The sequence below is a fragment of the Podarcis vaucheri genome, assembly GCF_965113315.1.
Source record: "Podarcis vaucheri genome assembly, chromosome: 2".
NCBI lineage: Eukaryota > Metazoa > Chordata > Lepidosauria > Squamata > Lacertidae > Podarcis > Podarcis vaucheri.
In genome coordinates this window covers 68300893-68326118 of record NC_138760.1, presented here as the reverse complement: position 1 = coordinate 68326118, position 25226 = coordinate 68300893, and the positions used below count along the sequence as shown (strand labels likewise).

The 25226-nt window shown below is 44.7% G+C and overlaps 1 protein-coding gene across 3 annotated transcripts in view; it reads right to left on the bottom strand.

The window, feature by feature from the left end:
- Positions 1–13303, bottom strand: part of LOC309525976 (proton-coupled amino acid transporter 1-like) — a 46671-nt gene extending 33368 nt beyond the window's left edge. The window contains exons 1-6 of one of the 3 annotated variants that reach the window (XM_082211797.1): positions 13160–13303; positions 7857–8004; positions 5890–5980; positions 2863–2951; positions 1917–2012; positions 857–941 (exon numbers count right to left, since the gene is read on the bottom strand). In XM_082211797.1, the coding sequence (XP_082067923.1) occupies positions 857–941; positions 1917–2012; positions 2863–2951; positions 5890–5980; positions 7857–7999 (504 nt within the window). In that variant the 5' untranslated portion in view covers positions 8000–8004; positions 13160–13303. Of the gene's footprint in view, positions 1–856; positions 942–1916; positions 2013–2862; positions 2952–5889; positions 5981–7856; positions 8005–11283; positions 11344–12492; positions 12596–13159 lie in introns of those variants that run through there. The other 2 variants (XM_082211798.1, XM_082211799.1) reach the window with 2 other exon arrangements.
- Positions 13304–25226: the final 11923 nt, after the last annotated feature.

Below are 25226 nucleotides of genomic sequence, written 5' to 3'. Positions count from 1 at the left end.
AGAAGAAGAAGAAGAAGAAGAAGAAAGTTGAATGGGTGATTAACAAGCAGGTGGTTTTTGCTTGATTTGTAATACGATGCTGAGTGTGTGATTGTCAGTAAGTTAATATCTAATTCTAACTAGGGGACTATAAGGGGCTAGGAATTAGAGCAGGAGTAGCCAATGAGGTTTTGGTTGGCCATGTTGGCTGGGGCTGATAAGCAATGTAGTTCACAATATCTCAGGACGCCACTATTTCTGAGTTTTAAAAGTAAAGGTAAAGGGACCCCTGACCATTAGGTCCAGTCGCGGATGACTCTGGGGTTGCAGCACTCATCTCGCTTTACTGGCCAAGGGAGCCAGCGTACAGCTTCCGGGTCATGTGGCCAGCATGACTAAGCCATTGCTGGCGAACCAGAGCAGCGCACGGAAACGCTGTTTACCTTCCCACCGGAGCAGTACCTATTTATCTACTTGCACTTTGAGGCAAAGAACCTGTGTTTATATAATTTGTATCTGCAGGTACACAGCCACAGGGTGCCTGTTGGGTACATCACCCTATTCCAGGCCAAATACAGGGGCAACATATTATCCAACAGGTCTAAGGCAAGACCAAGCCTGATATGTAAGAGAGTCCTGAGTTTTGTATATCATAGCTAAGCCATGCATTTGTCACGAGTTAAAAGGAGAATAAGAAGGGTTGGGTTTTTTTACCAGCTAAGACAGCTCTAGTGGTAGAAACAAGTCCCTTCTCTGCCAGTCTTAGCATTTTCTACTAATTACAGCAGTAATGAAGATGCTAAGGTCTCTTAAATCCCTGAATTCTCAACTATGCTGTCTGCAGACTAAAGAACCAGTCAATTATCTATAGACTTACCTGTCTCAGATTGTCAGCTAGGAATACAAAATATACGCAGCAGAACCCCAGTTGAGTGATAATCAAGAAAAAACCAATTAGGTACCTGAAAAATAATGAATTATAGCAATTCAGTCAAAATCAGTGGTTGCCAACCTTTTTTGGCCATGCCCCACCTAAGCATATCCCCCCACTCTGTGACATATAATTCTTATTATTCAAAAAGTGAACTCCTACTCACTTGGAGAAAGCCTAAAAGGCCATTAACTGTTAATAACTCCTTCTTGAATTGCTCCTCCTTAAAAATCAAATTGCCCCCTGCTGGGCATGTGCCCCATGTTGGGAACCACAGGTCTAAATAGATAAATTCAGCATTCAGCACTAGTGTCAGAACTCCAACTTCCAGTTTTTAAAAAGCCCTCATGGTTTCAGAAATTTGAAAGCTTATTTGCCAAAAGGGACGTCAATGGCACTAGTAGATTTGTTTTTTTATGTTTTCTATTATAATGATTACCAAGTTAATATATAAATGTTTTTCATATTTAGAAAGCTGATTTCATAGCAAGAACTTTGCAGAATAAATGCAACACACCTTATCAATCATCTACCATCTGCCAAATATAGAAGATCTATACATTCTGTGCCAAACAGGCTGGTTTTTACTTACAGCTTAATGCAGCTAAGTCACATAATGCTTATAATCGTTAAACCAACAATAAAAACCATGGGGGGGGGGGGACAACCATGAACTTTTGCAATGAATGAGCACCTCCCCGCTCCATGAAGGAAATATTTTAAAAGCATTGTTAAACAGAACATTTGTCTCTCCCACCACAGCCACTACCCGCCCACACACACTTAAGATGCTAAAGAGATTGAGGGGGGTCAAATCTGTGTCCTTCAGATGTTGTCAGACTCCAACTCCCATCAGCCCAAGTGGCATAGCCAAAGCTCAGGAATGATGAGAGTTGCATCCTTCCAGATGTCGCTGTAATGCTTCCCTAGCCTCTTTCTTCCACATGCACAAGCTGCTTACACCCAGACTCACACCTCCAGCAATGCAACTAAGGTGAGCAAGTACCTTCCCCAGATGGAGTGAGCCCTAAGCCACGCAACGGGGCTGGCTTCCAGTCCATGCATCACAGCATCGCCATAATCCACAAATCGTTTCTGGTGCCTATTTGAAAAGAAAGGGGACGAAAGGACACGTGAGCAAGGAGCGAAGGGAGAAAACGAAGACAATTTGGAAGCCTCTCAGACTGTTTGCTGCCTGACGCTCGGCCTCAAGTCTTAATAATAAAAGTCATTTGTTATTTATACCCCACCCATCTGGCTGAGTTTCCCCAGCCACTTTGGGCGGCTCCCAATCGAGTGTTAAAAACAATAAAGCATTAAGTATTAAAAACTTCCCTAAACAGGGCTGCCTTCAGATGTCTTTTAAAGATAGGATAGCTGCTTATTTCCTTCACATCTGAAGGGAGGGCGCCACTACCGAGAAGGCCCTCTGTCTAGTTCCCTGTAACCCCACTTCTCGCAATGAGGGAACCGCCAGAAGGCCCCCGGCACTGGATCTCACTCTTGGGTGGGCTTGAGTGAGACTCAAAGAAAACTTGCCTCTCCTCACACACTTTCATCAACTTGGTTCATGTTATGTGTGCGTGTGTGTAAGTGGGCTTTGACAGAGAAAGCCAAGTTACCTTGGGCTCTGGAGAGCGAGAGAGAGAGAGAGAGAAGCAAAAGCTGGATGCTCTTTTTGCTTCCCCTCCTAAATATTTGTCTTGGACCCCCCGAAACATCCCATCCAGGGATAGAAGGATCTTAAGAAGAGTTTGGTGCCAGCCTACCTGAAAGCCTCTGGTACAACTAGTCTATCCAGACTGGCAGTCCTGGAAGCCAGCGTCCCCTCCCCCTCCCCCAAGTTCCATTATGTTCAAAGAATGGAAAAGGAATACAGAGAGGGATGTCACTGACAGGCAAGGCAAATTCATGTTCTTTGAGGAATAACAGTAGTCAGAGTTTCTTCTTACTTGTTGCAGAAGTGGTGAGCACACTTAACCAGCATCTGCATGCAGTGCACCGCAATTATTCCAATCGCAAGCAAGCTGAGAGGACCCATCTAAACAGCGCAAGAAAGAGAAGAGCATTAGGAGTACACTCTCTTGTGGCTGAAGAGAGAAATGCAAGTTCTCATTTCAGTAAACCCAACCATAGCCACTCGTCAGAAAGAGAAGCTCACGCTCTCCAAGAGGTTTGTTTCCGAGGGACTTACCATCACTGGGTTAACAATGATAGAACATAGCATGTGCGTGTGCTCTTGTATCTTTTAATTGTTACAACAGGAATGGCAAAGTCATGGCCCAGGAGATGTTGCTACGACTACCATCAGCCTCAGCCACCACGGCCAATGGCCAGGGATGATGGCGTTGTAGTCCAAGGCCGTATGGAGGGCCTTTGGTTTCCCATTCCTGGCTTACACACCACCTTGTGTGGCAACTTAACATTGCAGGTGGGAGGCTACCAGATCTGGCTTGCCTGGATGGCTATGTTATGCCTCCACCACCGGAGACAGTCTGCCTCTGAAGAGCACAAATGGGGAGAGTGTTTTTGTTCACTAGTCCTACTTATGGGCTTCCCACAGGCAGCTGGTTGGCCAATGTGGGAAGAAGAGGCTGGATTAGTCTGATCTGGCAAAGGCTCTTCCTCTTGAATACTAGTTGATGACCCAAGTCACATTTGAACTGGGACTTCCTAATCGACAACTTAGTCACTCAGCTACTATGTTGCACCAACTCTAATGGAGCATAGAGGTCTGTGTAACTGAGAGGAGCTCTGAAGATGGGCATCAAGTGGTCCAGTTACCACAGTAATCAAGAAAGGCACGGAAAGGGCCTGGTGTCTTGGCAAAGGCCATTTCCCCTCCTTATGGCACTGCTAGGTTTCACCTTTTGGGAAGACACACATCTCAGCCTTACACTTGCAGGAGGAAAGTCCATTTTCTGCCAGCAGTGCTGAAGAAGGACACCACCTCCTGCTCACTGCTGGCTAGGAAGGACCCTTTGTTAGAGGCTCTTCCTACACTTCAAGGGCAAACCAAGAGCAGCAGAACATCAGCAGCTCAGAAGGAGGAGGAGACCGCTTGATAGATCAAGGGCTAAGGAGGAGGACTAGAACAAGGATAAGGAAGGGGGAAACGGAATCGCTTCTTAATGCGCAGGCTCTTTGCCTCACACGGTTGGGGTGGAAGGCGCATACACCAAACGCAATCACAGAGGTGATGGTGCTTCAAAATGGAGGCGTCTGAGGTTCCACTGTTAAGTAGAGGAGGCACTAGTTGTTTGTGCATGCCTATTGCTTTATTTAAACACAACTATATCCTGAAGAAACTCTTTTCAGTCCTATTTCACTTTTTTCACCTGAAAAAGTTCAGTTTCTTCTATTACTTCTTTGTTGGCTCCTTTTGGTTCTTGTTTTCTGCTCTGACCATTCCTCCTTGGAAACATGGCGTATGCAAAAGGCGGCTCACGATCCAGCCACGCTTAAGTGCCACTCTCAGCCAATTTCACTGGGAGAGTTATGTACCTGCTCCGGTCCTTTCCACTCCCTTTTCCAAATTGCCTTGTTTGCTGGTAAGCCCATGGGTAGAGTTTGTTCTTTTTAACTCAAGTTATTTACGGTATCAAGCACTTAGGATTTAAAAACAATAAATATTACAGATTAACTTGTTTGTGGCTAAAATATTGCTAATAGCTTGTGTGTAGCTAACATAAATTCTTTTGTATACAGTATCTCGTAATATGAAATTAGAACTATTTTGATGCAACATAGCTTAATTGCAGTTTTCATCATCTTGATTATGTGTCCCTGAAGAACCTTGTTGTGTTGGAAGAATCACGGAACTGCAGAGTTGGAAGGGACCCCGAGGGTCATCTAGTCAGGCCCCCTGCAATGCAGGAATCTCAGCTAAAGCATCCATGACAGATGGACATCCAACCTCTGCTGAAGAAACCTTCCAGGAACCTCTCATGGGAGTCTGTTCTACTGTCTAACAGCTCTCACTGCCAGATAGTTTCTCCTGATGTTTCATCAGAATGTTTAGCTGGAATGCTTATGCCCACATTGTGTATCCTAGAAGAAAGTTAGGGAGCATAATTTCAACACGCTTGAGGAAATTCTTTTTAGGTTATGGCCTACAAACATCTAATACCCAAGCAATGTTACAAAACAGAGAGTAGATCTGTTGCTCAGGCTGGGCTGGGCTGGGCTGCTGTTGCATAATGCACAAACAGGCACTTCCCTGCTGTTGTGGGGACTTACTAGTAGAACAGGAAGGAGAGAACCCCGATAATGTTTTTTGCTTAGATGTTTTGGATGGCTCCTTTGAAATTGCTAGAAATCAGCTCTGTGGCTGAAAGCTTCCATTTATTTAAAAGGGCGGGTAGTCTTAGTACATGCTTTCTCTGTTCTGCTTGCAGCCTGAAGTAGGATGCTGGAGCTTGCTAAAAGCAGTCAAGGACTACTTCCCATGCTACAACTCTAATTAATGAAGAAATTGCTCCCTTGGTTTCTTTTATTCTTTCCTTTGATTCTCCCTCCCACAACGAGTGAATCGGTAACCAGATACAGGTACACAGAAAATGCACCAGCATCTCAATATACATGGTCTGATACAGAAGCCCCAAGGAAGAAAGGAAGAAAAAAGGGGGGGAGGGATGGGGAGAAGTCACCCACAGATTTCATTTCACCTTTGCTATCTTGGTGATTCTCCCATGCCCACCACAAAATGAACGTGCAGCTAACCAACTGCTAGTGATTAGATTATTATGTGACTGCGGTAGCCCAACTAAGATTAGAACCGAGAGTTCAGATCTTAGGGATGATGGAAGTTGTAGTGCAAAAATATATGGAACCCCACAGGTTCCCTCTTCTGTCCTAAGCCATCAGCACACACGCCATTTGTCAAACAATGAAACCTGCAAGCTCATCTTGCCTTGTACAAAAGCTGGCTGAAAGTAACCACAGAATCTGAGCCACTGGAACAAACGCAAAAGTCTTACCACAATGCCAGCATTTTTGATGGCCAATGGGAGCCCCAGCAGGCCGGTACCAATGTTGCCTTTCAAAAGGTGTATTAAGGTTTGAAACCATCTGAGGAGAAAACAAATGGAGAGAAGGCCATCAATAACATTCAAGGGAGCATCCCTATTTCTCCCCAGTGGAGACAGTGAATTGTATATAATCTGAGAAACTATTTTCAATTGTGGTTTAAACTCCATGCAAAAGTTAAGATACAATTAAGGATTAGGATGCACTAATGGACAAGCTGAAAAACTGATTCTGTTATTAACTTATATTTGAACTTATTTGTTTATTTCCACTCAGAAGATGCTCTAAGTGGTTAATAAAAATAAAAGGCCAACTAACATCTTTTTTATTTTTTACTTTTATTAACATATTTTATAAACTTCGTAGTAACAAAGAACCATCATGATTAAGATAATGTGGACAAAATAAAAAAGGTGAAGAAGAAGGAAAGATGGAGGTGGATTAAGTTCATTTGAAAGAAGGCAAAACAGATGAATCTTCACTAGACACTTGCAAGGTTTTGATGCATTAGACAAGCCTCTCTAGAGAGGCAGCTGCATAAACCACCAAGAGAACTGAATTTTGGGGCATACAATCTTATTTCAGGTCTTACATTTAGAGCAGAATAATTCCCATTAGTCTTCTCTCACAAGGTAGAACAGAATATATGGGAGAAGACACTCTTTAAGGGTAACCCAGGCCCAAGCTTTAAGCAGTCAAACACATTTAGTCTAATCTGGAAACAAATCAGTAGGATGTAGCCAATGAGCAACTGCTCTCACATGCTTCTGGCAGCTGGCAGCATTCTAGACCAGCTGAGATTTCTAGAGTACAGAGAGCATGCTATAATGACATATCACAGCCTTCAGAACAACGGTCAGATCTTTCGTCTACAGCAGGGATAGTCAGCATGGTGCCTTCCAGATGCTGTTGGACTACAACTTCTATCAGTGCCAGTTGGCATGGACAGTGTACACGGATTATAGATGCTGTAGTCCAACATCACTTGCAGGCCATCATGTTGTCTATCTCTAGTCTGCAGGAAAGGTGAATCAACAGGTGAATCAACTGAAGCTGTAAAAACAAACTCCAGGCTTCAGGTAGGACCCAGCTCTGAAGTTTGCTCTAAGTTCTTCAACGGATTAACCAGCTGCACCTGAAACTCCTTTTGTATGGGAAAAGAGTGATAAGAACGATAGCCAGGGCAAAGAGCAAAATAACATACGATATAAGTTAGAGATGTTTCGGTCATTTTAATGAAGAACTATGAAATCAAATACTTTTTGATGGTTGGGAAGCGTTGCATTTTCTCCTGGAAACTAACACAAATTTATTGCATTTCTCTACAGCAAAGTCTTGGTTTGCTCCTGCACATAACTGTTACTGATCAGGGACACCAAGCCTGGGACTTCAAGGAACCCAATACATAAACAGAGAGCAAAGCAAAGTAGGGCTCATTGTTTTAATTGGTTTCAGTACACAGAACGTGGGCAGAGGGCAGGTTTTCCAAGTTCAGAGTAGCCCAGAGGAAGTAATGTAGATGTGCAATGCCTCTTGGAAAAAAGGTGTGCTTGCAAATCATTGAGTCCTGTGGAAATAAAGGGGCCAGAAAATTTATAGAGCCCTGGTCTTAAATAATCTGAAACTTCACAATAACCTTGGTGGACTGAATTCATGCACCCAAGGGTCTAAGAAGTGCCCCAACAAGTGACATAACTGCTAGATGAAAGAAGAATTTGGGTTCAAGTCCCAACAAACTTAGAAACTTAGCCATGCATAAGTGGTGCATATGATTACTCTCTGAGGGTTTTTTTTTGGTATTTATGTCCTGGATAAAGCCTTGCAATGTCCACTAATTTTATCTCTCTCACCTCATTGAAAGCAATTTGTCTGTGCAACAGCAAGCAAAGAGATTCCGATGAAGAGCACAATCACTTACGTTGTCCCGTTTGCCTCTCCAAACCGCTGATAGGACGAGGGGCTGGAAAAGTTGCTCAAGCCCTCGGGAGGGCTACCATCCGGAGACGCTTCTGTGGAGCTGTAGTCATTGTAGTCTTCACTGCGCAACCGCCTGGTGGACATTGTGGCTGCGGGAGAAGAAGCATTAGAAACCACAGCCCCTGCCAGCTCAATGCTTCCTCCTGGGGCTGCATCCATCGCATGAGGTTTCTCTGGATGGGACATTGCTGCAGCACCGGTGCCCTGCTCTGATCCCGTGGAGCAGGAGCTGCCAGGGAGAGTTATTATATAGTGGCACACCTCCTGACCTACGCAGGAGGAGTTGCAACAGGAGCAACCTCAGAGGAGAACTCCAGATCAGAGGAGTGCTTTAGCACCAGCACTTAGCTATAATTATCACTGGAGTCAAAGAGTAACCCTGTCAAAGTCCGGGACACCCACACTTTCCCCCTGAAGGCAAAACCGAGACAGCCACTCTTGATTTCTTCAGCCATCGCAGCTACCTTGAACGTTATCTGTATAGGTATCCAAATTTAGCTGCTGCATTTGTGTCGGTTGCCTGTCCCCCACAATCAGAATAAGAGGCACATTAGAAGTCAACACCTATTTCCTGAATCCTGCAATTTGCCCCTGAGTGATACTGATGAAAAACTAAAAAAGGGGGCGGGGGCTTTTTCTATCACCCAGGTTAAAGAGGTGGGCTTAGATTTCAGGAAAAGGAAAGTGTTCATGCAAAGAACTGAAAGTTTTGCTTCCTCTTCCATGCACACTGATCAACTTGGGTACAAAAGAGTTCACCCCTACCTTTTTAAAACATTGCAGTGATTAACATCAGATACAGGCTCCCACATGTTTCTAGGTTAAGCAGGTAAATCCTACAGTACTTTCACCTACAAAGACTGTTATCTATCTCAACCTCTGCCAAGGTGATGTCCTTCAGTTGTTTCAGACTACAACTCCCATCAGCCTCAGCCAGCAAGGCCAATGGGAGCTGTTGTCCCTAAACAGAGGGGCTGATGGGAGCTGTAGTATGAAACACCTGGAAGGCACCAGATTGGCAAAGGTCAATTCAGCTATTCCTGTTCTTCCTAGACACCTCCTGTTGCTAAAATATACCTTTCCATTGGGAAATAAAATGCAAGAAAACAAACAGATGCTACTCAACACCTTTCTTTTTCTCTTTTGGAAATGATAACCATAGCTGTCAACTTTTCCCTTTTCTTGTGAGGAATCCTATTCAGAATAAGGGAATTTCCCTTTTAAAAAGGGAAATGTTGACAGCTATGATGATAACTGATACTCAGTCTGCAGAAGACTGGATGAAATGAAGTTCACTGTGGAGATTAAGAACTTATTTCTTGGCTCCCCCCCCCCCGCCAAGCTTTTATGGCTTTTGATTTCCAAGAAAACAGTTTTAGCAAGTCTGATGGTTCCTTGCGATTTTAGGAGCAACAAACTAGAAATATGTCAGTAGGCTTGATGCATATAAGTGGCATGACTAATAAGGACTAACTAAGAGGGAGGCACACCCATTGAACCTGCGGGCCGTGCATTGCCTTGTCGCAAAGGGGGAGCAAGACCAAAATTTAACACACACATGCCCTCATGCTGCTAAGCAAGGTGCAAGGATTTAGGAAGGAACGTGCAAGGCTCTAGCAGGGTCCTAGACCCCTCCCACCTTCTTCCCAAAAAGAAAAGTGCTTACCAGGCTTCCAGAAGGAAGTGGGAGGACTCTAGGAACTTGTCAGAGCTCTCATGCCTCCTTCCCAAAGCCCAGCACCTCCTTACCTGACTTTGGGAAGGGAGCATGAGGGCTGCCAGGGGCGTCAAATGTTGCCAAGGGCTGCCAAAAGAAGCCTAGAGAGCCGCATGTTGGACTGCCTTGCTTCAGACCTACTATTCCCAGTGCTTCAAACCACAGTTTAGAAGATCAAAAACCTATTTTGTGATTCTCTGTTCTCTCCTTCCAAAGACATAAATTCTCTCCTGTTATTCAGAGTTAGTGATAAACTACAGTTTGCCATTACAGCCAAATGATAGTTTGTACAACTAGAAAGAGGAAAGAATGAGAAAGTGGAATACTCATTCATGTACCACCAAATCATGGTTTTGTGTTACATCTATCTGAGGCATTGTTTAAGAAGAATTTAAAAGATTTTTTGTCTGTTTTATGGCCATGCAGCCCATACAGTTCCATATACACATAATGTGTGAACCAAATTATTCATATATTTAATTAACAACAGTTTCTGTAGGTTCACTTCCCTTAGGTATTATAAATTCTAATGTGACTTAAAATCTGCCAAGATTTTGGACTGCCAGGTGCAAGTTTTTTGATATTTTTTGCTGCTCTTCTGCTGGCAACTGCTTTTCTGCTGGAATTTGTCTGGCACCTATTCTGCTTTATATTAATATGTTTGTTTCACTCTTCAGCATAGGGCTATCTTGCTGTAATGCAAATTCAGTGCCAGTAGTAACTGTATAATTTATTTATCTGGATTTCTATTCCAACAGCTCATATCTTGAACCTGCAATAGAAACGTACTACAGAACACACCTCAGAAATATGCAAGCTATGCAAATGCATAGTATAGAGATAAGTTTTCACTGTACACAGAATGGAATGGAAGTTTCAGTTTCATCATTAAATTCTCACAAAAACAATTGTTGCACCATCTTAGCTGAATTTAACATACATCCAGAATATTCCAATAACCTGCCACTGCCAAAACATATTAAACATGGAGCAATCTCAGCCTTTTCACCAAAAATGGACCCTAAACTCTATCCTTTTTTGCAATTGTAAAAGGCTACAATTTCCAACCTTTATATAACAAAGCAAACCCTAGTTACACAGAGCCTAACGACTTAAACTGCAAGCTGTTGTGCACAAAGAAAACTCTTGCACAAAGTAGTCCAAGTACAGATAATTACACAGCAATAGCTGTGTACTCCCTCCTATTCCACTAGATATATCATAGCTGAAGCGGAACACTCAGCAACTAGGTATTAGAGTCTGAGTACTGCAAGGCACAGATAATCGCTCTCTTATTCTCCTATCCACCCCTGGCATAATGCCATCCTATAATTACCCCATCAGTAGGTAGTGGGGTTCTTCTCTTTTGAAAACTAGCCAGGAAAAAGTCTCCTCCCCACTGATGGCATGGATTAGATTAGAGACTATGAAGTAGCAGGAAGCGCAAGAGGCCAATTCCACTCAATCAGCAAGAACAGCTAGAGGAGGTGAGACCTGGAAAAGTACTGGAGGAAGGGTTACAACCTCAGATACAAGAAGAAAAAAATCACAGAACAGAGAGATCCTGAGAAGATATTGACATCATAACTGGTCATATACCTTAGTGAAAAATCAATCGTGGCAACAGTACTGTAAAAAGAAAAAAGTTTACATAGCTTTGTTGTCTCCTAGGTGACTGCCTCCTCAGTACTGCAAAACAGCTGCATTATTGGTCCCAGTGCTTTTTATCTAAAAAAATGTTTAAGGGTACTCTCATTTTCCCACTCATATTGAAATACTGCCCCACAATGAGGCCAAACTTAGATTCACAAAATGTTTAGGGGTATGCGTCCCCCCAGAAAATGAAATGAAAGCAGTTCTCCAAGGATTTTTCCCAGTCCTACCTGGATACCATCTGAAGCTGTGATCTTCCACATACAAATGTTGGATTTGCCAGTGAGTTACGACCCCTCGCCAATTCTTTGATAATGCTGTCACTCACAGGGGCCTTCACTGAAGTAAATGCAAATATCTACTTGCCACGGAAAATCACAAGCTTGTGAATTGCTCCAGATTCTGCACTGCTTTTAATCACGACTTGGACTCTCCCTCCCCCCCAACCCCTGTCCTTCCTTTAGTTTTTCCCCAATTGTGTTTACTTTGATATCGCACTACAAATTGCTATGATCCATTGCAGAGATTTCTTTTTCCTTTTCTTGTTTTTCTTCATTGGTTGTATTGTTAAGGAAAAACCAAAACCAGCAACAGTAATAATACTTTGTAAGGAGTAAAGTAAAGAAAAAGAAAGTCTTGGAGGAGAAATGCCCATAACATACTTACATGACCACCCTTGTGTACACACAGTGCTCAGGTAGCTCCTAGAAGACAGCAGTTCAATGACAGCCCCAGTCCCTGAGGCATGCTTCCTTCCTCGCATCCTCACCTAAATTTAATTAACCTAGCAGTGTCTTCCTACTGAGCTCTGTATCCCAAGCACTTACTGCTGAGAGATATTGTCTATGAGATTTAGTTGGCACTTCAAATCCACCATATATTTTCCGCCCGCTCCAACCTCTCTGCTGGACTACATTTCTTCACGGCTTTCCCAATCTACACTGGTTCCTCAGCAAGAAAACCTTCTTTTAGCAGCTACTTCCACCTAACTTGCGTAACTACTGCAAAGTACCGGTAACTGGATTCCAGTTCTGCTATGCAACTTCCTCCACTTGGGCCCTCGCTTTCCCAAACAGAAATAGCTTCTGATTAGAACATGAAAAGGACATCTCCACGTGCAGTCATTTGCTGCGGCTACTAATTTGGACATTGCTGCATACAGCAGCGTCCAAGCGCATTAAACAAAGAATAATAAAATGACACCTACCCGATTCGCAAGTGCAGCCTTCTCTCCTCTGTTAAGCAGCTCTTGTTTCCCTCCTTCATGATTCCTGAACTGACACTCCAATGACTGCTACCCACCCACCCCAGCCCTGCAGGGCAAGCCAAACGTTATCCTTGGCAAAGAACAAAGTCACCCATGACATCTGCATGCTTAACGTTAAAAACAACAACATAATTCGTCCTCACCAAGCATGCATCTCATGATCTAGCCTCTGACGTGCCCTTTTCTGGGGTACGTTGTCTCGTGACCCATTCCAGATCTGTACGTTATTCAAGATCATAACAATAAACAAAAACAAAAACACGGCCAATCAATCCCCCCCCCCCCACTGATGCGCAAGCACATATGCAGATGCACCTGACAGGCTCCTGAGCCCACACCTCTGCGCGCACTCCTTGGGCTGCGCACCTATCCTTGGAGCCGAGTCACTACACCACTTAACCTTGCTGCCTGGAGACATCTACAATACCGACTTAGCATCTCCCCGTCGTGCAGCAGGGAACGCGCGTGGCCCCCTTTGCCAGGCTGCGTCCGCGCCCACTTAGGCTGGCACCAGCCCCAGCAACCCCCAGCGCCCGCCCCCCCCCCGTGCCAGCTTCCCCGCAAGCCTTGCAAACATCCCCGCTCTGACCCCCGCTCCATCACTCACCAGTCCCACCCCGGCAGGCAGTATCCTTGTTCCGCCTTTCCCCTTTCACCGCCTTTCCATCTTGGCCTCTTCCTGCAGCAGGTCATCTGATCGAACCGGCTTTGTATGCTCACGTGGCTCAGCCGGAGGCGCGGACGTCACGCCGAACTCTTCCAGCCCAGGGTGGGGATTTCTCCGACGCTGCCGGTTTCCACTTCCGCCCGGACAAGGAGCGCTCCTGGGGATAACGCGCGTGCGCAGCGGCGAAGCCGGAGCATCGCCTAGGTTGGACGGCGAGGCTGCTGCCGGTTAGGCGCGCCTCCTAGAGGGCAGCGCCAGAAAGGAACTCTTCCAGGGGTGTTCAAATGTGGATTCCCCCCCCAGCCGTTGTTGGACTACCACTCCCATCACCCCTGACCACTAGCTAGGGCTGATGGGAGTTGTAGTCCCACAACATCTGGGGACCCCAAGCTGGCTAGCCAGCCCCAGAGTAGGAAGGAGCAGGGGCGTTTGAGGTGACCTGCCATTGCAGGAGCCCCACCTGGTCGTCACCTTCGCCTTCTTTGCATGTGGTCGTGGAGTTGGGACCACGAGGGTCATCTAGCCCAACCCTCACGAAGTTCATCTTTTGCCCAATGTGGGGCTCAAACCCACAACCCTAAGATTAAGAATCTAATGCTCTACCAACTGAGCTGTTTCAAAGAGTTTTGCAACAAATGCTTCAGGCCTTTTAAAAGCACACTCTTTCCCTCAGAGATTTCTGGGTACCCTATCGATTACCCCTTACAGGGTGACTTGTTGTTGTTATATATTTATTTACACCCTGCTTTTCCCCCCGATGGGACTCAAGGTGGCTTGCAGATAAAAAGAACCGCCAAAGACGATCATTAAAAACAATTAAAACATATTAAATTAAAAAGTATATATTCTGTCAAAATTATATGTGCTTAAAAGGTGTGGTGTGTGTAAACAGCAATCTTGACTCTCTCTCACGACAGAGGGCTTCCACAACAGAGGCAAGAAGCTGAAAATTGCAACTTGCTTTAATGACAAAAACAGAACCACACCCTGATTGCTCAAAGAAAGCAAGCCAAAGCTTAGACTGGGTGGAGGGCCGGGCTCTGGCCATTTCCACGCAGTGCTGTCTTCTTCCCTTATCTACAAGAACTGGGAGCAGTTCGCCTCAGGCCAGGCTTGCGCTAGGCTCTGCCTCATTCTATAGCTGACCACCACAACAAATTGCACAATGCACATTGCTCCCATTCTACAGTGAGAGAGGGTGATGGGATGTGGGAGCTTACCTGCGTTTTCTCCAGGACACTTCCTGAGCTTCCAGGTTGGGACTACAGCACCAAACCAGACTGGTGAAGGGGTGCAGCTCAGTGGTAGAGGACTTGCTTTGCATGCAGAAGGTGCTAGGTGCAAGCTCCAGCTATTGGGGGAAAGGGGCTTCTGTCTGACACCCTGGAAAACCAGCTACTGTTGGGTGAGATGGGTGGATGTTTGGCTCTCCAGATCAACTCTCATAATTTCTGATCATTGGCTATGCAGGTTGGGACGGATGGAAGTTGGGTGTCATACATATCTTGAGGGCTACAAGCTTCCCATCCCAGGTATAGACCAAGGGTCTAACTTGGTAGAAGGCAGCTTCCTGCATTCCACGGTCACAAAAAAGCTGATTTCCAAATACAGAATTGATGATTCCTCAGATGCCACCACCAAGCAGCATTCATCTCAAGGTCTGAGACTCAACTGAGCTTGTGTACGCATTGCATATTCACTTATAATGGGATTTCCATAGCGTTGTATTCACTGCTACATCTAAACAAGAATACAGTGGTACCTCAGGTTAAGTACTTAATTCGTTCCGGAGGTCCGTTCTTAACCTGAAACTGTTCTTAACCTGAAGCACCACTTTAGCTAATGGGGCCTCCTGCTGCTGCCTTCTGTTCTCATCCTGAAGCAAAGTTCTTAACCCGAGATATTTCTGGGTTAGCGGAGTCTGTAACCTGAAGCGTATGTAACCTGAAGCGTATGTAACCCGAGGTACCACTGTATTCTGTCTGAGGCTAAATGGACTACATAATCTCTGTAACTATCAGCCACTCTATCCAGATGTAGTTATGTAGAGTAATGGTAAAAATCCAGCGCAAGGCTCAGTAATACTCCAATCCTCAACCTTCAGCATATCTCTCCTATCTACTTTGGCATAATAATCAGAGGAAATAGTGGAAAAAAGATGCAGCAGCATTGCAGCGTGGGTGCATTTTGTATTATGCCTAGGCAACCCCAGTTTAGGCCAGTCTTAAAATAAGCCTTGCATTTGAAGACTTGAAGATAAATGCAAAACTTACATAAAACGGAGGTGTACGCAACTGCCGAAAAGTGTAAGTTAGAAAGGATCCTATAGGGACGATTGATAAATTTTTGGCTCCATGTTGATAGAGAGTGTTTTTTCTATTCTTACATTTTTACCATTAGGTGGATTCACATGTTGAAAAGATGTGGCAGCAGCTTGTGGTAAGAAACTATAAATACAACTGCCTGCACAACAAATTGCCAGTTCGACAAGCTCCAAGAACCCAGGACCAGACAACAATGTCTTCTGAATTTGCAGTGGGCTGCTTCTGTATGTGATCATTGTAACCTTTGTTCTTTGTCAATGAAATCCAGTGTTGTAGCATGTGTCACTGTGACCCTCCCAAAGATTTGCATGGCTGCACTTCTGAGGCATCAGGCATAAGCCTGCATTTTATTAATGTTTGATCAGGACTTGTATATTAAAGAGAGCTTAAAGATTTTCAAAAGTTTCAAGCCAGAAGACCAGCAGTTTACAACCTTGGTAATGTTTATTCTTCTAGACAAGGGCCCCTTTGATTGATAGCAGAAAACAATTCTCAAAGTCGTAAAAGCTGAAATTACAGGAAACTGACCCTACATGTTACAGAAGATAAAAAAGGCAGAGATAAACATAATTAATAGTTGGTAAATAGTAAAATAATATCAATGTGCCTCCCAGTAAATGACCCAGATCTTCTTTCTAAGGTTAAAAGGCCAAGACCAAATGGGGAAGCATCTAGCTAGCAAGTCTTTTTGTCTAATGGGAAAAGCAGCTGGCTGAAGGAGGGGTTGTAAACTGGAGAGGCTTCTTTTGAAGCTGTTTTTTTACTGAGTTCCTTTTTACTTTACAAAGGCCTTATTCCTTTTAAAAGGCTACCTATGTTATGTATTAAATATATTGTCTTAAATGTAATTATGCAAAGGATTTAAGAAATGCTAGATTTCATATAGTTCTAAGAATTGTATTTTGAAATTAAGTCAGCCACCAGTCTTGCCCCCCCTTGCTAGACAAGAGACGCCGTCCTGAGCAGTCCTGATTTATTAGTTGTCAAACATTTGTTTAGAAACCTTCAAATGAAGGAGATCTTTCAATGTTGATGTGAAACTCAAGATCCTTGACATATGTTTAAGATAAAAATTTAAGATTAACCATTTGTTTTAGAAGGCAAAAGGGCAAGGAGGGCAAGAGGTGAGCTGGTAATTAAGATTCCTTGTTGAGACACATGTAAGATATATTACTACTTATTTGTCATTTATAGATGTAACAATATATAGCTGTTTGTGTTCCATATAAGGACAGGAGGATGTGGGTGTATCTTTTAGGATTGGGTATAGCAATCAGCCAATAGGAAATCCAACTAGGCTGATTGGACAGAGGCAGCCACAGGAGGAGCAAAGGGGGCTGGATTAAGGGAATATAAGGGCTGGCCATAATGGCAGGAGCCAGGCCAGAGCTTGGTAACCATATACCACTGTGCCTCTCATTTATTTGTCTGACAAATAAATAATTATTTTAATTTCTCTATTGCTGCGTTGAATATTTCATTCCAGCTAAGCGTTAACCACAAGCAGGGTGCTACATTTTATGGTGCCTGCGACTCGGATAAGTGGTCTGCTGGAACGCAGCCCCTTCGCCCTACTGGGCAGGGTACAAGAGAGAGGATCTCTAAACTGCTTACCCAGCGCGCACTGGAAAGTTTTTTTCCAGGGGAACGCAGAAGTCTCATCTGTCTGATACCCTGCTCACTGGCGGCGACGGACCGGGGGGAAACGGAACCAACCAAGGGTAAGTGCACAAAGGGATTTTTGGCCCTCCAATTAATTGGGAGGAAGAGAAGTCTTGATCAAACTTCTGCGTCTCAGTAAGTGGGAACTGAGTACGCTAGGTGGTTGGGTATATCAGATGGTGGTCTGGTGGGGGAAAAGGGAAGAATGGGAGGTAGTGTGTGGTGAAGTATCTAGCGCATTGTATGTGTGAGAAAGTACAGAGCAATCTGTAGCTGACCTGAGTGTGGAGTGGGTAGTACTTCGGTTCTCAGTAAGGCGACTTCACTGAGCAAGGAAACTCACGAAGTGTGTGTGTGAGTGACTGAGTGGATACTTCACAGGGCCATACAATGGGAGTTGGGGGTTCAAAGGGGGGAAATACACCTCTTGAATGCATGTTAAGTAATTTTAAGAAAGCCTTCTCAGGGGCATATGGAGTCAAAATGACACCAGAGCGCCTGAGAACGTTATGTGAATTAGAGTGGCCGAAGCAAAATACTGAATGGCCATCTCAAGGAACCTTTGATATAAATTTAGTAAGCAAACTTTGGTCTAACATCGCCAAAGAAACTGGAGGATGCCCAGAACAATTTTCATATATAGATTCCTGGCTGAGCACATTAAATAAAAATCCTCCATGGATAAGGGAATGCAAAGTCCAACGATGCAAATTATTGGCTGTAAAAGCCGAAGCCAGGAAAGGAATCTTGCCAAATAAACTCAAACCCATTTTTGAGGGACCAGAGGAAGAGCTGCTTCCACCTCCACCCTATGCTCCACATCGAAGGGAGCCTAATCCAAACACTCCACCAGTTGTAACCCCAAGGCAAGAAAGTGGAATGAATAATGGGGCTGGAGCCACAGAACTTGATTCCTTGATAGATTATGATAAATATCTTCAGGAGGCATTGGAGGCCTATAATAAAGCCCAAGCAGAAGTGGTTATTCCATCTGTGAGTCCCAGTAGAACTCCATCTACAGTCTCTTTTAGTGGAACAACTGATTGCCTACCCCAAACCCCTGTACATCCAAGTCCTAGAGAATTATTACAGAAGTTACAGGGAGACCTTAATCGGTCAGCAAGCAATACAGCCAGGCGTATAAGGCTGCTAAAAGAACGCCTTGGGACAAATACCATCCCCTATGATTTGAGGCCCCTAGAGCAAAGCGAAGAGAAAGATCACGTACTAGCCCCTCTCAGAAGAGTATTTGATGCACTTGAGGAGCCTGTGCTGGTTAACGGGCAACCCGGACGACGGCCACCTCGAACTTCGACCCTTCAGTACATTCCATTCACAACTACGGATCTGATGAATTGGAAAACACACACCCCATCTTTCGCAGAAAAACCTCAGGCTATGATGGACTTGGTGACTTCAATAATAAATACTCATAGTCCTACTTGGACAGATTGCCGCCAGCTCCTGAATACTCTGTTCACCACTGAGGAAAGGAGAGACATAATTGAAAAGGCACAGATATATTTGCGTGAGCAGGCCAGAGTGGGAAATGTTTTTAATATTGACCGTCATCTCCAAGACAACTTTCCCTTGGAAGATCCTAATTGGGATCCAAACAATGCAATTCATCTGGCCAGGCTTACCACCTACCGCCAGACGCTTGTGCAAGGTATCCGCAGGGCATGCCAGAAGCCCACTAATATGTCTAAAGTCTCAGAAGTAGAACAGAAATCAAATGAGAGTCCAGGAGACTTTTTAGAGAGGCTGCAGGAAGCCTATCGTATATGGACTCCTTTTGACCCTGAAGCCCCTGAAAACAGCAGAATGATTACTGCTACATTTGTGGCCCAGTGCGCTTCCGACATTCGTAAGAAAATTCAGAAATCAGAAGGATGGGAAGGGATGCTGATGAGCCAAATTATGGCCATTGCACGCCGAGTTTATCGGAATAGGGATGAGGCTGAGAAGCAAGAGAAGAAGAAGTGGCAGAAGGAAAAGATGGTAATGCTGGCCACAGCAGTGAAGCAAGACTACCGCCCCTTAAATGGAGGAAGAGGGCGGGGAAGGAATCCACCACTGGGAAGGAATCAATGTGCAAATTGCAAGAAGGAGGGTCATTGGAAGCGGGAGTGTCCTGAACCCCTGAGGTTGGAAGAAGTACGCCCAGGCCCAGGCCCAGGCCCAGGCTCCGGCCCAAGAAACCAGGGACGGGGACGGGGAATGATCCGAGATGGAAGATATCAGAGACCTGGACAAGGACAGAGTAGAGACAATTTCATTGGACTGGCAGAGGAGGATTTTACCCAAGACTAGGAACGACCGGACTCCATAAAGTTAGGCTTCCAGGAGCCCACGGTCACGATTCAATTAGGAAGCCATTTAATAGACTTTATGATTGATACTGGGGCTGAATACTCAGTACTCCCAGAACTATTGCAGAAAAAGGCATCCAAAAGTGTAGTCATTAAAAGTGCCACTGGTCAGTCAGCTAAGAGGTCTTTCCTCCAACCTTTGGAATGCCAGATTGGGGGGCATCGTTTAACCCATCAGTTTTTGTATATACCTGAGTGTCCAATACCTCTCTTAGGTAGAGATATGCTGTCCAAATTGCAGGCCCAAATCACCTTCACTCCTCGAGGTCCAGAAATGAAACTGCCATCAAAGGCAGCAGGAATAATTTCCCTCTCAGTACCTAAGGAACAATCATGGCGCCTAATGTCAGCCCTGCAAGTCCAACCCACATTGGAAACAGAGTTAAACAAGCTCCTCCGAACCCTACAGGTGCCACCAGGAGTATGGGCCGAAAATAGCCCACCAGGAATGGCCAAGAATATAGCTCCAATTGTAGTAACCTTAAAACCTATGGCTACCCCTGTATCTGTAAAGCAATATCCTTTACCCCGGCGAGCAGCAGAGGGCATCCAAAAACATTTGGACCGCCTATTAAAATATGGTCTGCTTAAACCCTGCCAATCAGAATGGAACACACCCCTTTTGCCTGTTCGAAAACCTGGGACAGATGAATACAGGCCAGTGCAGGACTTGAGGCTCGTAAACCAGGCTATCGAGACCTTGCACCCAAATGTACCAAACCCATACACCCTGCTGAGTTTGATCCCACCAGAAGCAACATTTTTTACTGTATTGGACTTGAAAGATGCATTCTTCTGTTGCCGGCTGGCACCACAGAGCCAACCTATATTTGCCTTCCAGTGGGAAGACCCTTTGACAGGAACAAAAGGCCAGCTAACCTGGACGAGATTGCCCCAGGGATTCAAAAATTCCCCAACTTTATTTGGCACTGCCTTGGCGAAGGATCTAACAAGTTACCCCTCAATACCTGGAGAAAAGGTGGTTCTGCAATATGTAGATGACCTTATACTAGCAGCAAAGGATTTTGATACCTGTAAAGAAGGTACAGAGGAACTGCTCCACTTGCTCTGGCAAGCTGGCTATCGAGTTTCCCAGAAAAAGGCACAGTTATGTTTAGAAAAGGTCAAATATTTGGGCTTTGACATCTCACACCAACAACGAGCACTGAGACCAGAGAGGAAAGAAGCTATTTGCCTTATCAAGGAACCTACCACAAGGAAACAACTCAGAGGATTCTTGGGAACAGCAGGGTTTTGTAGACTATGGATACCTGATTTCAGCAGTCTGGCCAAGCCCTTACATGAAAGCACTCGAGGTGCAGAAAAGGACCCATTCGTATGGGGACCTGAGCAGCAACAAGCTTTTTTAGTTATCAAACAACGACTTATGGAGGCCCCAGCCCTTGGACTGCCTAATTCAGAAAAACCCTTTCAGCTGTATGTACATGAACAGAATGGGATTGCAGCGGCAGTCCTGACCCAGAGATTAGGAAGTTGGAACCGTCCAGTAGCTTATTTGTCAAAACAATTGGACTCAGTAGCAAAAGGATGGCCTCCATGCCTAAGGGCAGTAGCGGCCACTGCCAGCCTTGTCAAAGAAGCTGATAAATTTACCTTCGGCCAGACGATGTATGTGAATGTACCTCATGCTGTTCTGACACTCATGGAATATAAGGGTAGTTATTGGCTAACGAACCCAAGGATGGCTAGGTACCAAGGCCTATTGTGTGAAAATCCCAGGATTCATCTACGAGTAGTGAATATGCTCAATCCAGCGACTTTGCTGCCCCTACCAGAGGTAGATGATGAAGAATCACATGATTGTCTCCAAATAATGGATGAAGTTTATTCCAGTAGACCTGATCTGAAAGATGAACCATTGAAAAATCCAGATGTTGTATATTATACTGATGGTAGCAGTTACCTGCATGAAGGTGCCAGACGAGCAGGATATGCTGTGGTCACCAATGAGGAAGTTGTGGAAGCTGAAGCTTTGCCTGCTGGCACCTCGGCACAAAAAGCTGAACTTATAGGTTTAACTAGAGCTCTGCAATTGGCAGCCGGATGTAAGGCAAACATCTATACTGATTCTAAATATGCCTTCTTAACCCTGCATGCACATGGTGCTCTATGGAAAGAAAGAGGTCTAATAGGAGCCCACGGGAAGGCCTTGAAATATGGACCTGAAGTAGAAATCCTGTTAGAAGCAGTATGGGCTCCAGAACAGATTGCTGTAATGCACTGCAAAGGTCATGGACGAGGAAGGGATCCAATAACCAGAGGAAATCATGCTGCTGACAAAGCAGCCCGAGAGGCAGCCCAAAAGCCTGTGGGAGGATTTATAGCAGCCCTCATACCAGAGGTAGTTCCAGAAGAAGTTAAACCTCACTATACCCCAGAAGAGAGGAAGTGGGCTGAACAGGAAGGAGCGGTTGTGAAGGACGGTTGGATGATCCTGCCGGACAATAGGATTTATGTACCTCATCACCTAGCAGGCACAATTGTAAGAAATTATCATGAATCTACTCACCTTGGCGGTACTGCAACCAGAGAGAGTCTCAGTCGGAAGTTGTATATTATTAATCTATCACAATTAGCAACTTGCATTTCACAGAAATGTGTTCTTTGTGCTAAAAACAATCCCAGGCAGGGACCGGTACAACCTCCTGGAATCCAACATGTGGGATATGTCCCCATGGAAAGCCTAATTGTGGACTTCACAGAGCTGGTCCCTTCTAAGGGATTCAAGTATCTCCTTGTGTTTGTGGATACTCTTACCGGATGGGTTGAAGCTTTTCCCACCCGAACTGAAAAGGCACGAGAGGTAACTAAGAGACTCCTCACTGAATTGATCCCGAGATTTGGGTTACCTAGATGCATTGGAAGTGACAATGGGCCAGCGTTCATTGATCAAGTAGTACAAGAAGTATGTCGAGTCCTACAAGTGAAATGGAGACTGCATGCAGCCTATAGACCTCAGAGTTCAGGGAAAACTGAAAGAATGAATCGGACTTTGAAAACCCAATTGGCAAAATTAACCCAGGAAACGGGATTGGGATGGGTAGATGTGTTACCCATAACACTGTTTCGTGTTCGGTGTGCACCCACAAAAAGACTTAAGTTGTCACCTTTTGAGCTCCTGTATGGGAGACCGCCCTCCTTTGTTCAGGATATTTCAGTTGACCTTAAACAAATAGGAGACCATGTGACACAGGGACAAGTGCAATCTCTCTCCCGTGTTTTTGTTTCTCTTAACAGGTGGGCCCTCGAGCGCACGCCGTGCAGCATTGCCGAGCCGATTCATCAGTTCCAGGCTGGCGATAGCGTATGGGTGAAAGAGTGGAAACGTGATCCACTTGCACCTAAGTGGCGTGGACCTTACACCGTCTTGCTCTCTACTCCAACAGCGGTGAAGGTAGCTGAGGTGACCCCCTGGATTCATCACTCCCGTTTGAAGAAGTCCGAAGGCAGTTGGACGTGCAAAGGTGACCCCTCTAATCCTCTTAAACTGACTCTCTCCAAAAACCCCTGTATCTAGCCCTACCGGGAACGGGCTAGGTCACGGGCAACATTAGACGACCGGCCTGCTGCAGCCACAACCTGGAAGCTGGCTGACCTGCGCACGCCTGAAGCTTGAGGAGCATCTGAACCAGCGATTGTGAAAGGAAAGATTCTCTTATACAATTGATTGACTGCCCCCCCCTTGTGGAACAATTATCAGAGATATTACTCATTGGGGATCCTCGGGATATATGTTTTGGTCTTGGTGGTTCCCCATTCCTGTCACTGGGGGAATTATATTGGGACTAATATTTATTTGCTATCACTATAAGGTAATCTTTTGTGGAAGGAATGCATATGCTAGACATCAACATGATTCTATTATTAATCCTGATCCCTTGGGAAGGGGAAGGGTCCTTGAATCTGGCCAAATTGACTAAATATGGATTCCACCATGACCACAATATGTGGGTAGGTTTAGCTGAAATGGTAGCCAATGTTGCAAATAGGACCAATTGCCTTGTTTGCTCTCTCGGGCCAGATGATTCAGAGGGAGGTATGCCCTTATTACCGATACCATTAGATGCCATTGGTATGGTAAGCGAAATACCACACCAAACAGAAGTACAGAATTTCCCCGGATGGAACTCAACTAAACCATTACGAGTTATACCTGTACAAGGGGAATTCTGTGTACATAAATCATCAGATGCAGCTGATTCTACCATGATAGGCTCTTCTCATTGTCACTATACTTGGGATAATATTAAGAATACCTGGGCACACGATACTACCTATCGAACTCGGGATGCCTTGCCCTGTGCACCTCCTTTTATTCATGCATGGAAAGTGGTATGGAACATAACTGTGACAGAAAAAGGCAATCTAACATACTGCACTGTGAACTCTCTACCTCTTTTGCTATTTCGCCTTCTGTACTCCACGTACCAAAGACCTCAGACACGATGGTTGTGGTGGATATGTGGAGAATGGGCATACAAGAAACTCCCCTCCAAATGGAGTGGGACTTGTTTCCTGGGATGGGTATTGCCACCAATGTGGATTATGCCCACTAATTTGGCCAAGCGAACACGAAGAAACGCTGATATTTCTCATATAGCAGGAGGAAGTACCCAAAGTTGGAGCGGTACTGATGATTGGCCACCAGAGCGCATTATAGCCTATTATGATCCTGCCTCCTGGAATCCTGGTGAGCTCATACAAGGGGCACGGGATCCTATTTATAATCTAAACAGAATAATTCGATTGCAAGCAGTAGTGGAACTTGTAACCAATGCAACGGCCCGGAGTTTGAGACTTATTGCACAACAGTTGGATGAAAGTAGAGCCGCCATTTTGCAGCTGAAAATGGGAATGGATTATGTACTTGCCAAGCAGGGAGGCCTATGTGGAGTCTTGAACTTGACAGGGAATGCCTGTTGCTTTAACATTTCAGATAATGGTGAGGCAATCCGTGTGTTGGCCACAAAGATGGAGAATATAGCACATGTCCCAGTACAAACATGGGAAGGATGGGATATGGGATGGCTCACCAATTGGTTACCTAATGTCACAGGACTCAAAGGGATACTATTGTCTTGCTTGTTTTTCTTGACAGTAGTGGTAATGGTTTTATGTATGATGCCATGTATCATTTCATGTTTTAGAAGTACAATTAGCAAGATGGTTTCAAATGAAACTCTACCTCATATCATGGCCCTATACAGAGCTTTACCTCAGGAATATGATGAAGGTCAAGCTATCAAGGACACTTGGGACGAAGGTCCTTGAGCTTGAAAGGGGGGAATGAGGCATCAGGCATAAGCCTGCATTTTATTAATGTTTGATCAGGACTTGTATATTAAAGAGAGCTTAAAGATTTTCAAAAGTTTCAAGCCAGAAGACCAGCAGTTTACAACCTTGGTAATGTTTATTCTTCTAGACAAGGGCCCCTTTGATTGATAGCAGAAAACAATTCTCAAAGTCGTAAAAGCTGAAATTACAGGAAACTGACCCTACATGTTACAGAAGATAAAAAAGGCAGAGATAAACATAATTAATAGTTGGTAAATAGTAAAATAATATCAATGTGCCTCCCAGTAAATGACCCAGATCTTCTTTCTAAGGTTAAAAGGCCAAGACCAAATG